At 48.0% G+C, this 13,580-nt stretch overlaps 1 protein-coding gene across 2 annotated transcripts in view; it reads right to left on the reverse strand.

Annotated features, from left to right (window-relative positions):
- Positions 1–8,703: 8,703 nt before the first annotated feature.
- The window catches only part of ZMYND8 (zinc finger, MYND-type containing 8), a 69,496-nt gene continuing 64,619 nt past the window's right edge, over positions 8,704–13,580 (reverse strand). Inside the window, exons 14-15 of one of the 2 annotated variants that reach the window (XM_008572548.1) lie at positions 12,127–12,210; positions 8,704–10,368 (exon numbers count right to left, since the gene is read on the reverse strand). In XM_008572548.1, coding sequence (XP_008570770.1) covers positions 10,229–10,368; positions 12,127–12,210 — 224 coding nt within the window. In that variant the 3' untranslated portion in view covers positions 8,704–10,228. The remainder of the gene's footprint in view (positions 10,369–12,126; positions 12,211–13,580) is intronic. The other variant, XM_008572549.1, reaches the window with a different exon arrangement.

Here is a 13,580-nt window from a genome sequence, read left to right on the forward strand (position 1 = left end):
AGATCTATCCTAACATGTGTAATACACCAAGAAAACATGTCTATGTCAACTCTACCCCCAGCCTGTTTCACTGGTTCATATTGCCTGCCTTGTCCTGGGAACAATGGGGTTTGCAACCCCAAACTCCATGGGGTACCATGTCTACCTCTATCTTCTGCACAGCTGTGTCCCCAGCACCTGAAACTGCACCCAGCAAACAATGAGTGCCTAATTAATAATTAATTAATTTGCAGCTTTTATATGAAAGCTTCTCCAACTATGATGAGATATAATAATGGTAGAGCAAGCATTTTTATGTCATCAGACTGGGTTCGAGTCCAGCTTCTGCCACTAACAGACTGTGTAGCCTCAGGCAGCTTTCTCAGTCTCTCTGGGCCTGATGTCCTCTGCTACAAAATGCAGGTAATCAGGATGTAATGTGCATAAGTTGCCTGGAACACGGGAGATGCTGTGTGTGTAAATGAGCTCCCTTCTCCTTCAGTTCATCAAGGTGAACCAAGGTCAGTACTTCATTGTCTTAACAAACCTTGTAGCATCCACCTGTCCAAGGCTGGACTGTGCTGAGCCAGAGAGGCATCAGTTTCCCATTAACACTACACTCTGGAAAGAGTGCCCTGGGAAGGTAAGAGTCCCAAACCTTGTAGCATCCACCTGTCCAAGGCTGGACTGTGCTGAGCCAGGGAGGCATCAGTTTCCCATTAACACTACACTCTGGAAAGAGTGCCCTGGGAAGGTAAGAGTCCTGGGCCAGACGACAAAGCCAACTGTTCCACCCTGGCCACACTTCTGGGTGAGAACTGGCTTGTTCAACATCCAATCCCCGCCCCCCTCCACTGCCTCCTTGTGCTCTACCTCCCAAACTTCAGCCAGGGGTCTGGTACGTTTAAGTCTCCACCAATCAGCTGTGTTCACAAGACACCTGTACTTGGTACTGATGATGCAGGGAGAAAGGCAGCTACCCATGGGGCATCCAATCTGCCGGTGCAGACCAGAGCAAAGCTGGTGCAGCTGTGGAATTGGCGGCTGGAGCATCTGATCCTTGGCAGCCTGTCCTGCACCACAGCTTCCTGGAAGCTCAGACTCAGACTGGTTTCTCCAGCCCTCCTTGAGATTCTGTAAACACTCAATGCATTAGTCAGGGTCCAATCAGGGAAGCAGGCCAGATCTTGCCCATGAGTTTGGGATAAGTAATTTATTATGGGAATTAGACCTTACACAATTGTGGGAGGAGCCGGGGAGGTGAAGGGTTGATAAGGGAATCTAGAGTCACCACGCAGGCAATCTAAGGAGCCACGAGGTATGTCCAGCCGCCCAAGTGAGGTCACAGAGGGGGCCCTGGGAGAGAAATGGATGGAGATTTCTCTCTGCAGCCAGGCAGTTGTGACTGCCAGGTGCTGACATCCAGGAGAGGAGGAGAGCAAGGACAATCTGCAGCCCACTGGGACCTCTGCAGCTGTCTGCCTGTCGCCACGTCTAGCCACAACAACCTTGTGACAGTAGAGGCCGCCATTGCCCTTCCGCCTTTGCAGTCTCATGCACCTCCTCTTCTGGTCAACTCTGGGAACCACTTAAGGAAGGAGATCCCAGGAAGCGTGGTTCCTGCCTAACCACGTTGACACAGCACAGACCAGTTCACTTACTAATTCTTTCTGCTTCAATGGCTGGGCAGATTCTGCTCTCTATGGCTGACCAAGACTGTGGACAGCTCAGCTGTGAGTGCTGCCATCATTTTGTCAACCCAAGGCCTTTTGTTTAAACAATTTCCCAGCCGATGAGTTTGCACCAGAAGAAGCCTGAATCCATTCTCCCAGCCTCCCTCACAGTGAGAATGTAGCCATGTGACCTAGGCTCAACCAGTCAGAGACATCCAGATGAGATGTAGGCTCAGCCAATTAAATACACCCAAACTGTACTCAAATTCACTCAATCGGATACACCCAATGAGACCTAGGCTCAGCCAATCCAGATATACCTACATGTGAAAGCAGAAGTGGATTCTGATGAGTCTGATGCTTAAAATCCAATCTTATTATACTATTTGCCAATAAAAAGAACCAGAGGTCCTTGGAGAAATTCCAGGACTGGAGCAGAGAAAGCACAGCGTGAGCCTGGAATATCTCGTGGTGCCAGAAAGGAAGTGCTTAGGGGGGACATGTGAAAAGGATACAAGAGGCAACTTGAAGGAGGCTCCCAGTGACTAAATAATTTCAGCAACAAAATAATGATAGTAATGGATTTTAATGCATAGGATAAAATAAGAATCCATACTTACATAAATAAATAATTGAATAAATAATCAAACGGAGAAGGGAAAGCTCTTCCTCAAAATATAATTCCAATTAGTAAATTTAGAAGATAGAAATTTAAAAATCACCATTTGCAAAACATCACAGAAATAATTGTTTCTCTTAAGAATCATCAATGGATGGGCCGGCCCGTGGCTCACTCGGGAGAGTGCGGTGCTGATAACACCAAGGCCACGGGTTCGGATCCCATATAGGGATGGCCTGTTTGCTCACCGGCTGAGCGTGGTGCTGACAACACCAAGTCAAGGGTTAAGATCCCCTTACTGGTCATCTTTAAAATATATATATATATCACCAACAAGGTACTTATTAATTCCAAAGGGGAAAAAAAGAAAATCCAATCTTGGGGCTGGCCGGTTTACTCAGTTGGTTAGAGCCCAGCCTTATAACATCAAGATCATGGGTTCAGGTCACAGACTCAAATCCCCATACCAGCCAGCCACCAAAAAACAAAATAATAATAATAATAATAATAATACAATCTAGTAAGGAGGTAGAAGAAACATGCCTAGTGTCACCAGTGAGAGTTACAGTGACTGGGCCCAGTCCAGTGCTGGTGGAAGCCTTCCCAGGAAGGTCCTGCAAAGTAATATGGACACTGTTCATGGCTGTGCAGTCTCCTAGCCCATCTCTCTGGCCCTCCCGGAGATCTAAAAGCCACGCAATATCCTTTAATAAAATCCTTTATTTACAACTAAAAACCTGACCTCTCCAAATTCATTTAACCCTTGAGTGTCAGTTTTCCAAGATGTACAAAGAGTGGAACAATACCCAGTGCAGTGAGCAGTTCAGTGGAGTCGGGAAAGGGTACGTGGGAAGGCGTTTTGTAAACTTATCATGATGCTGCAGATGCGGGATTAGTTGCGACTGGGACAGTGACATCTGATCCTCACTGCACTGGCTTGGGAATCGGGCAGTATGGTTGAGTCCTGGCTCTGGCACTGATCTGTTGTGTGACCTCCGGCAAATCACTACTTCTCTCCAAGCCTCAATTTCCTCATCTAGAGAATGGGAGCATTACTAGTGCCTGCCTCGTGCCTGGTGCTATTGTGAAGACCAAAAGATTACAGAATGAAAAGCCTCAGCACAGAGCTCGGCATGTGGGAAGTGCCCATATGGGTACCACTTGGAGGACTATGGCGACATTTGTTTCCCTGGGGTAAAGAAAATAACATAGCTGGTGCCCCTATGTATCCTGATATAAAGGTGGTACATGGATGCTGAACTCTGGAACACAACCTTGATTAATGCCACTAAATTGTATAGTTAAAGTGGTAAAAATAGGCCTGGCTGGTTAGCCCAATTGGTTAGAGTGTAGTGTTATAATACCAAGGTCAAGGGTGTGGATCCCCATCCAGGCCAGCTAGAAAAATAATAATAATAATAATAAAGGTAAAATTTATATTATATACATTTCATCACAATATAATTAAAAATTAACAATGTAAAATACCTCCAAATCATTGAATTATACTCTTTAAATGGGTGAATTGCATGGTATGTGAATTACATCTCAATAAAGCTGATTTGTAACCGCCTGCCCCAGGTTCCCATCTCCTTCAGGGCACAAGGCAACATTCCTGACCCTGGCCCACCACGTGATGCAGCACCCCCATGCCAGCTCCCTCCCTCTCTAATCTCATCCACAACCCCATCCTCCACCTGCCTTCTCATCCCAAAAGCGCCAGGATCTCTGCCTCAGGGCTTTCACATCTGCTCCTCCCTCTCGATGGAGGCTCTTCCAACCAAGTTAGTGGTTCTCAACTCTGCCTGCCCATCAGGATCCCCTGAGGAGCTCCAGAAAGTACCCACGCCCAAGCCCCACCTAAGAGAGTCTCTGCGAGGCACGTAGACAGTATCTGGGCATTTATTAATTTTTTACATCTTGCCAGGTGCTTCTAACGTTCAGCCAGCGTTAAGGTTGGCTGTCCAAGATGTCCCGGCTCAGTCCCCCCTCCACCAGGCTTCTCCTCAGAGGTCAGCTCCTCAGAGATGCTGTCCCCACCACGCCATCTCCCTGCCCACCTCACCCTGCTTCATCTCTGCACACCTAGCCCGCCCAGCATCACACAACACGCATATTTGACACTTCCCACTGAAAATGTCAGATCGATGAGGACAGAGACTGCGCCTTTTTGTTCACTACGGTGTCCCCAGTGCTTGGCTCATACAGAAGGCTCAGTAAACAGCTGTCACCAAAATGAACGATCTGGGCCCACGTTCTTTCTCCCTGTCCCATGGTCCAGCTGTTACTGCAGGCTGCAGTTCTGTGCGTGGCCACCAGGTGGCGAGAGTGCCAGTTACATTAAAAGGCACCTCCGCCCCCACCCTGCAACTGTCCAGGCTGGCGGTCCCAGCCCGTTGCTGTCCCATGCCTGGCCACTGTCCAGAGGAAGAAGCGAGGACCATAGAAGCTTCTGCCAGCTTTGCCAGACCCCTTCAGGCCCTCCCTCTTCTCATGGATAGATTCAGAGTCACTGGGTATCTGAAGAGGCCTGGCAGCCTGGTCTGGAAACTCAAGCCCTTCGCTTATCTGGCTGGTCACTGACCCTCTGGCATGACTACCATGGGAACCCTCACTGAGACAGGTGCACACGTGCACCACAGGTCTGTTTGCCACACCAGGGTTTGGAGACAATCTGAATGTCCCAGTGTGGACTGGCTACCTGCACATCTTTGCACATAACATGTCACACACCCATAACGAGGAGTGCAGATGTGCTTGTACCAGTATGGAGCCATACCCAAATCTTTAGGTTAAATTTTAAAAAAGGGGACAAGACAGAAGGGTATCAAATGCTACCATTTGTGTATAAAAACAAAGAGAGAAATGTGTCTGCATTTGTTTGTAAATGGAGATTCCCTGAGGGATTGGCAGGAAGGGGTTTGGAGAAGCCCAGGGTAGCTGGGAGGGAGGGACTTTACACTGTGGGTCCTCTCTATCTTCAAATTTGAGTCATGTGGCTCTATTACCTAGTCAAATAAACAGCAAAATTAAAATTCAACATATTTTTTGTTTGTTTTTGTTTTTTGTTTTTGTCCTTTTTGAGACCGGCCGCACCACGCTCAACCAGTGAGCGCTGTGAGCACACCGGTCCTCCCTGTATAGGATCCGAACACGGGCTCGGCCCAAAATTCAACATATTTTAAAAAGCAGCCATGGGGCCGGCCCGGTGGTGCACTCGGTTGAATGCAGCGCTTGGGAGCGCAGCGGCGCTCCCACTGAGGGTTCGGATCCCATATAGAGACAGGTCCGCTCACTGGCTGAGCGCGGTGCGGGCGCAACACCGAGGGTTGCAATCCCATTACCGGTCACGAAAAAGACAAAAAGGAAAAAAAAAAAAAAAAGCAGCCATTTCTCTGCCACCGCTTCCTCGAGTCCTTTCTTCTATGAGCTGGGAGGTGCAGGGACGCCTCAGGTGAGGACAGGTCAGAGGCTGACCTCTGCGTTGGAACGCTGCCCACCACTTCGGGGCTATGTGATCATCAGCCCTTCCAAGCCCTGGGGACACAGTGGGGAACAGAGACAGCCCACATTTGAGTGGGACACACACACGTGAAATAAAGTCATCAACGCCTATAAACTTTGCTCAGGAATGTGAAGAAAACCGTTTAAGAGGCTGAGACAGAGGCTATTAGGAGTGAGCAGGGGCTACTTCAGAGGTGACATCTGTAAGACTATCTGAAGAATAAGGTGCCAGCCATGAAGGGGTGGGCAGGTCGAGGGAGCAGAGAGCACAAAAGCCCAGAGACCGTAACAGTCCTGGCTTGCTGGTGCCAGAAGACAGAGAGCGACTGGACTCCACCCCACACACCCTGGCCTCTTCCCCTGCTACATGGGCTACGTCCACCCCGCCTCCAGTCTTCAACGAGGGAGGGGGGAGGGTGCTTGTGCATGCCCAGTAAAAGAGAACTAACATTTTTTCACTTAAAAATTGACAAGCTGGCCAGTTAGTTCACCTGGTTAGAGTGTGGTGCTGGCAACCCAATGGTCCAGGGTTCGATCCCTGTACTGACCAGCCACCCCAGAAAAAAGACAAATGTTCTACTGGAAAAAGCACTTAAAAAGGAGTCCAATTAGAATCCTTCACTAGCTCTATGGCCTTGAGCTGGTCACTTCTTTGGGCCTGTTCCTACAGCAGCTGGTGGGAGATCGCACCTACTAGCCTTCTCGCAGAGGACGGACACACCCAAGGATCAAGGAGGAAATCCCAGGGCACTGATTCTGCAACAACCGGCACCCTCCCCCACTCACTTGCTCCTCTAAGCCACACTGGCCTTCTTGCCATTCACCAAGAATATTGAGCTCCAGGCCAGCCCATGGCTCACTTGGGCAAGTGTGGTGCTGATAACACCCAGGCCACGGGTTTGGATCCCTATATAGGGATGGCCGGTTAGCTCACTTGGGAGAGCGTGGTGCTGACAACACCAAGTCAAGGGTTAAGATCCCCTTACCGGTCATCTTTTAAAATATACATATATATATATTGAGCTCCCACATACCCCAGGGCCTTTGCACTTGCTGGACCCTCCGGTCAGGGACACTCACCCACCCTATTTTCCCACAGTCAGCCTCTCACTCAGGTGTCAGCTCAAATGTCCCCTCCCAAGAGAGGCTTCTGCCTGGTCCCCACTGGAGTCCTGCTCTTCACCATCCCCATTTTGTCCCTTCACAGCACTGGCCAACCAATGGCAAGCAGCCCAAATCCAGCCCATTCCCTGTTTTTGTATGACCTGTGAGCTAAGAATAACATTTACAACTTTTTTTTTTTTTTTTTTTAAGATGACCCGTAAGGGGATCTCAACCCTTGACTTGGTGTTGTCAGCACCACGCTCTCCCAAGTGAGCTAACCGGCCATCCCTATATAGGGATCCAAACCCGTGGCCTGGGTGTTATCAGCACCACACTTGCCCAAGTGAGCCATGGGCTGGCCTGGAGCTCAATATTCTTGGTGAATGGCAAGAAGGCCAGTGTGGCTTAGAGGAGCAAGTGAGTGGGGGAGGGTGCCGGTTGTTGCAGAATCAGTGCCCTGGGATTTCCTCCTTGATCCTTGGGTGTGTCCGTCCTCTGCGAGAAGGCTAGTAGGTGCGATCTCCCACCAGCTGCTGTAGGAACAGGCCCAAAGAAGTGACCAGCTCAAGGCCATAGAGCTAGTGAAGGATTCTAATTGGACTCCTTTTTAAGTGCTTTTTCCAGTAGAACATTTGTCTTTTTTCTGGGGTGGCTGGTCAGTACAGGGATCGAACCCTGGACCATTGGGTTGCCAGCACCACACTCTAACCAGGTGAACTAACTGGCCAGCTTGTCAATTTTTAAGTGAAAAAATGTTAGTTCTCTTTTACTGGGCATGCACAAGCACCCCCTGGCCCAACATTTACAACTTTAGATGGTTTGGGGGAAAAAAATGAGTAATATTTTGTGACACAAGAAAATTAAATGAAATTCAAATTCCAGTTTCTGTAGCAGCTTATTGGAACTGACCACGCCCGTCCATGTATGTGTCCTCCATGGCTGCTTTCTCACTACGAGGACACAGGCGAGTAGTTGGGACAGAGATGGCATGGCCCACAAAGCCCACAATATTTACTCCAACCCTTTCTGGAGTTTGCAGACCCCTGCCTTCGTGGTATTTACTACATTAGTTTATCTGGTTCCGGAATGTTTGACATTTGTAGCTGGTCTGTCTTCCCATGAAGTCAAGTCTCACAATGGCAGGGCTCATGGCCCCTTGTTCACCCTCCTGTCCCCAGTAGCTGAAATCGTGCTTAGCACATATAGCAGGTCCCCTATCAATACTTGAGTGACTGAAGGATTGTTGCCCCCAGTAGAATGCAAGCTCAGGGAGGACCGGGACCAGATCCCTCGACGTCCCCACAGTGTCCTCAGTGCAGGGACAGTGCCATCCACAACGTGTATTTGCTGGTCATGGGGATGAATTTACACCTGTGCTCCCAAACTTCCCTGCAGACTATACCAAGTCTTGGTTCTTATCAGAAAGGTGTTTGTGGGGCACATCTTTTTAGGGGTAACCACTGGATTCCAGAGAAAAAGGACAACGCTGCTTGGAAAGCAAAGGAAGCTGCAGCCTTTCAAGACTGCGTTGGCTCCTCGCACCCTGTGGGCCTTCAGGAGCAGGTGGTGCCAGGGTAACTGCTGCCCATGCAAGGCCTGTTAGTCAGCTCAGGCCTGCATGGTGGCCACAGAAAGACAACTCCCGCCCCTCCTAGCTTCTCTACGACTGACCTAGAAGCCCCCGCAGGGACTGTTACCGCCAACGTGCCCCCAGCTGGGGGCAGGCTCCTGACCTCTCCCGGCCCCTTCTCCTGTGTTTGGTCATGCAAACCTGACACAGCCATCCGACCAAATGGAAAACTGCAAATTCGAGGACGATCAAGCCACTTTTCCAAAACAGTTTAATTAAAAAAAGGTGAAGAATCTGAAAAAATCGGGAGGGAGATAGGGAGGGAAGAACCCAAAAGAGCATAGCGTGTGAGTCCACTGGCTAAGTCACAAAGAAACACCATCATCAAAAAAGATATTTAAGTTTAATACAAATTTTATACAAAGAAAATGTGAAAAAATACTTCCATATGCTAAAAGCAATTATGCTTCACAAATAAGGCCAGCTAGGCTATTTTTTTTTCTTTTTGGACAACTGCAATTGACAAACGTTCTTTCTCTCCTTTTTCTTCTAATACTTTCTTCTTATTTCTTCTCTAATATGGGTAACTAGCTGGAAACTGTACAATTCGTATCCTCTTATCAACAATGAAGAGAAAGTAAACGAGACTAAAATGTACAACAAAATGTCCTGGAATGATATCGTACAATTAATTTTCTCATATACAGACATCACCTTTTGCTTTGATCAATGCTTTTTGTTTTACACAACATACAGAATGGTGCTACAGCATACGTAGTGTAACAGACAGCATGTGGGGCCTTGCTCTCTCATACTGCCTTTGTCTCATGCTTACATAAAAACGTAAAATCCCGTCATATAAATAATACATACATGCTTCCTCCCAGACTCAAACGTCCTCTGCGTGCGTCTTGCTTTCCAGTTCCTGCTCCTGAGAAGCATGGCATCTCTTCCCAAGCGTGTGAGTGTGTCGAGAGGAACTGCAGAGCAAAGATCTCTCTTTGTTTAGGAGTTTATCACCCTAACACTTTCTTCTACTCTTCTGCAATTGAGCTGAGTGGGGCTTGTTTCTGTGTATCTTCTGTAAACAAGAACATTGATTTTTCCCTTTTAGCAGGAGAGTCATCATTGAAACCACACAAAATAAACTAGCTTCTCCTGTGTTCTTCTGATCCGGAGAGTTTGTGTTTTGTAACATAATAACGTAGTATTTGAAAGGGGTCGATGGCTTGATGTGATGAGCCCATGACAGCACAGAGGCTGTGCCAAAACTCCTGATCCCAACGTGCTGCGTACACAGGTATGCGCAGAAATGGCTCACTGTCCCCCTGGGTATCCAAGGAGGAGGGCCTGTGACAGCGATCTCCAGGCCCAGTCTCTATTCCACTGTGTGACAGAAGGGCAACTGACCATCCCTTCTCCAACATCAAAACATTCTTTTTGTTATTACGTTTTTTTAAATTGTTTTTCTTTTTTATAAGTTAAAGTCAATACAAATATAAAAAGGGAAGGAACTCTAGGCTCAATGACATCCACAAATTGTACATTATTTACATCTAAAGCACAGGGTTCGTGTGGGCCGAACAGCCCTCGCTCAGAGCTAATGCTGGACATCATGTAGTGTAGGCTGCCCCCGGCGCCAGGCGCACCGGCCAAGGCTGAACACGCGGAATCCTCAAGCCTGAAGGTGGTGGTTCTGTCTTAGCCGTTTCCTATCTGCCTGGTGTCTGGGTTTCCCCCGCCAACAGTGGGGCGGGTGATTCGTGTCACAATTTGCCCCTAGTCCCAGAAGGTGTCCAGCCGAGACTCTTTCGGGATGAGGCTCTTCGCGCTGCTACTGCTGTTGTGCTCAGAGCGGGCCGATCCTCGCTTCTCGTCACTGCTGCTCCAGCAACTGGACTTGCTACTCCGGGAGTGGTCTGGGGAAGAAAACCAACACGCTCAGTATACACAGCCTGTCCCCCTCCACCTCAGCACGACGACCCTGCAATATGAGCTGCCCTCCTACCTGGGAAACCACCTGCCCCTCCCCACGCCTTAAAACGCTGACAGTTAAAATACCACCACCACTGACTTCCCTAGATCTGTGGGTCTGTAGAGAACAAAGGCAGAATAACTTATTTTTTTTTTTTTAGGATTTAACAGCTTGTTGGAAAAACAGTAGGGAGTCATGCTCACAGAGAAGAAAGATTAGTGAGGAAGTTACTAAAAATTGCCAAGGAAGGCCTTTCTAGTGCGGTCCCTGGAACTGTGTACCCTCATTACATGACTGAATGACACCCAGCACCCCATGCACTTCTGCGTCCAACCTTGGCCACTGGAGAAAGCCACCAAAATTTGGCATGCAATCTATTTACTGATGGGGTTCCTTTTGTCAACTGATAAGCAACTTGAAAAACAGACTTATAACCAAACTCCACTTGTCCACCCAAGGGAGCAGATCATAAAGAAGGAATGTGGACCAGAATGGTTAAGTCCACCTGGAAACACAGACCCATAGGCTCCCAGTAAGGACAAGTTTAAGGGTCAATGAAGGATGGAGAACCAGAGCAGACCTAGGATGGCTTTGAGGACACACATACAAAAAGCTAAATAGCTGAGGAAGAAATAAGGAAGTTGGAGTTGAGCCAATGAGGTGTCTGCAAAGATGCCTGGAATTATCCAACAGCCCAGGTCTGCAGGCTCAGGTGGACAGAGACACCTGTCGACCAACCCATAAGATCCCACCATATCTTACTTAAATCACTTACCAACTTCAGACAGACTGGGACAGGATTTTTTTTAATTTCTGAGGTGGGGTGATGCTATATGGTTGAAAGAAACCGAGGGTCAAGCTTAAACACAGAATCAGAGGGGGTGAGGAAGGGACCACACTATTGCCTTAGGGGACCGGATTTCTTATTGTCTGGTAAAAAGGCATGCGTGTCTTTAGTCATGAGTGCTGTTTCTGGAAGATAAGCAATGAAAAGAATGAGAAAGATCTCCAAAGTAATGTATTCACTCAGCAGAGAACTCTTTAGTCAAGTGCCTCGATGACCAAAAGGAGGAAGTATTCTGGCAGGCAGAGCTGGGAACAAGGGCGCTTCTTAACATCCTGAATCCACCTCTTCTTCCATGCTCTTCCCTACTGCGATGCCTACGCTTTCAGTTCTTCTGGATGGTCTTTGGGGAGTGAGGCCGCTGGTCATCGCCACACATGAGAAAATCCTACAATGATGTAGTCAAACCACATCAAGTCCCTGCAGCTCTGGGGAAGACAGAGAAGAGATGGCAGAGGGGTCAAGCCATGTACAGGGTCTCCTTGGCAGAGCCAGGCCGGCCAGCCAAGATATCTACAGGGCCCAGCTCCTCACATGGGTGGGACAAAGGGCGCTGGCTGATCCTGGCACTCACAGCAGGGGAGAATTGGTGTTAATCTAGGACCCTTTATGAAAAGAGCAAAGATGATCGCGCTCCAGAAGCCAAACTGTATGCTCGCTCACTTCCTAAGGCAGTTTGTAGTGGCCACCAGGGGCACAGCTAAGAAGAAACACTACAAGCAAAGGAAGACCCATCACTCGAAAGAACAGCAGAAGACACGCCCACAGGGAAAAACAAACACAGACACACACAAAACAAGCCTTCTGCATGCCGGGAATAACTCCCCGGCAGCTTCCGTGAGACAGGGTCATACTTACACTTCTGGACTGGGTAGTTGGGGTGCGGCTGGTGCTCTGTGGTGGTTGGGGCATAGGCAGGTTGCTTGTCACACCTTTTGCTAACTGAAGAGATACACAGGTAGCCTCAGAGTCTGTCAGAGAGCTCAAATTCCACATAACCCCAGGCACTCCCTGTTTCTATTAGTCAATAGGCTACTATAGAAATGGTTGCTCCAACTTAATGCAATTGCGGGACACTAAGGCATTTAAAAAATGCATATCAAACCACAAACAGCATCACTGGACACGGCACAGCATTACAGGTGGGATATAAGGTATACAAAGACATAAAAGCAACTCAGCACTTGGTAAGCCACAAATTCTCAGGATTCTGAAAGCAACATTCTCAGAACCACTAGCTCTGCAATAGCCTAATTCAACCAGGAAAAACAGAGGTGAGTACAGAACCACAGTAAGGCTGAAGGCACCCCCCTCCACCACCCCCCAAGTAATCCAGAGAACTTAGAGCAAGTAATAACTAATCTACTGCCAAGGGGAATGACCCAACACGGAGGGGAGGATGGAGAAGGTGCATGTGCTGAAGAGGATTGGGGAAGGAGCTACAGACAAGTAGCAAGTGAGCTAAATCCTCAGCTCCGATGGCAGATTACCAACAAATCCAATCTGAAATAGCAGAGTCAAAAATAGCGATGTGAAAGGAGCCTCGGGCTGGCTGGTTAGCTCAGTTGGTTGGAGCATGGTGTTGTAACACCAAGGTCAAGGGTTTGGATCCCGATACCGGCCAACCAGCAAAAAATAAAAGTGAAAGGAGTCTCCATAAAATAAATGATATGTTGAAGAGGGAGGTAGGAAGAAAAAACTGAAAATAAGGGGGAAAAAAAATACAAACTCCAGGAAAAAGTAAGGCTGTGCAAGAATAAAAATGTAATCACAGTATAGTATGTGAGTCCACAGTGAATGGTACGGTCCTAATAATGTAAACAAGGAGTATCGCATTTCAAGTTTTAGATTCAGCCAACAGACAAAAGCAGGAAGACTTTGCTGCAGTCACAGGAATGCATGTGTTCAACCTTGCTGCCAAGCAGGTAAACAGCCTGGACATGACAGGGACGGAAGCGGGGGGAGGAGTTGGGCTGAGAGGGGTCAAGAGCCACTGTCTACAGCGGACAGAGCAAGAACTGAGGGGGAAGGGGTTTTATTTGGCCAAGGTAACCCAGAGCACACATGCAATAGTGACCTCAGTAGTCTGAGAGGAGGAAGAGAAGTCACATAAGTGACCTCAACTTTCATCTTGTAAAGCTAGAAGTCAACAGTAATGTCTAAAGATAAAGTCAAGAAACAGAACTACGGGGAAGTATATTATTTATAAATAAGGAGATAAATACCAGAAGAACCAGAAACAGCAGTGGAGACTGGAACTAGGAAGAGCTTTTCCCCATACACTTTACTTTCTATAACTATATGCATGTACT

The sequence above is a fragment of the Galeopterus variegatus genome, unplaced genomic scaffold (genome assembly GCF_000696425.1).
Source record: "Galeopterus variegatus unplaced genomic scaffold, G_variegatus-3.0.2 Scaffold805, whole genome shotgun sequence".
In the NCBI taxonomy this organism is placed as follows: domain Eukaryota; kingdom Metazoa; phylum Chordata; class Mammalia; order Dermoptera; family Cynocephalidae; genus Galeopterus; species Galeopterus variegatus.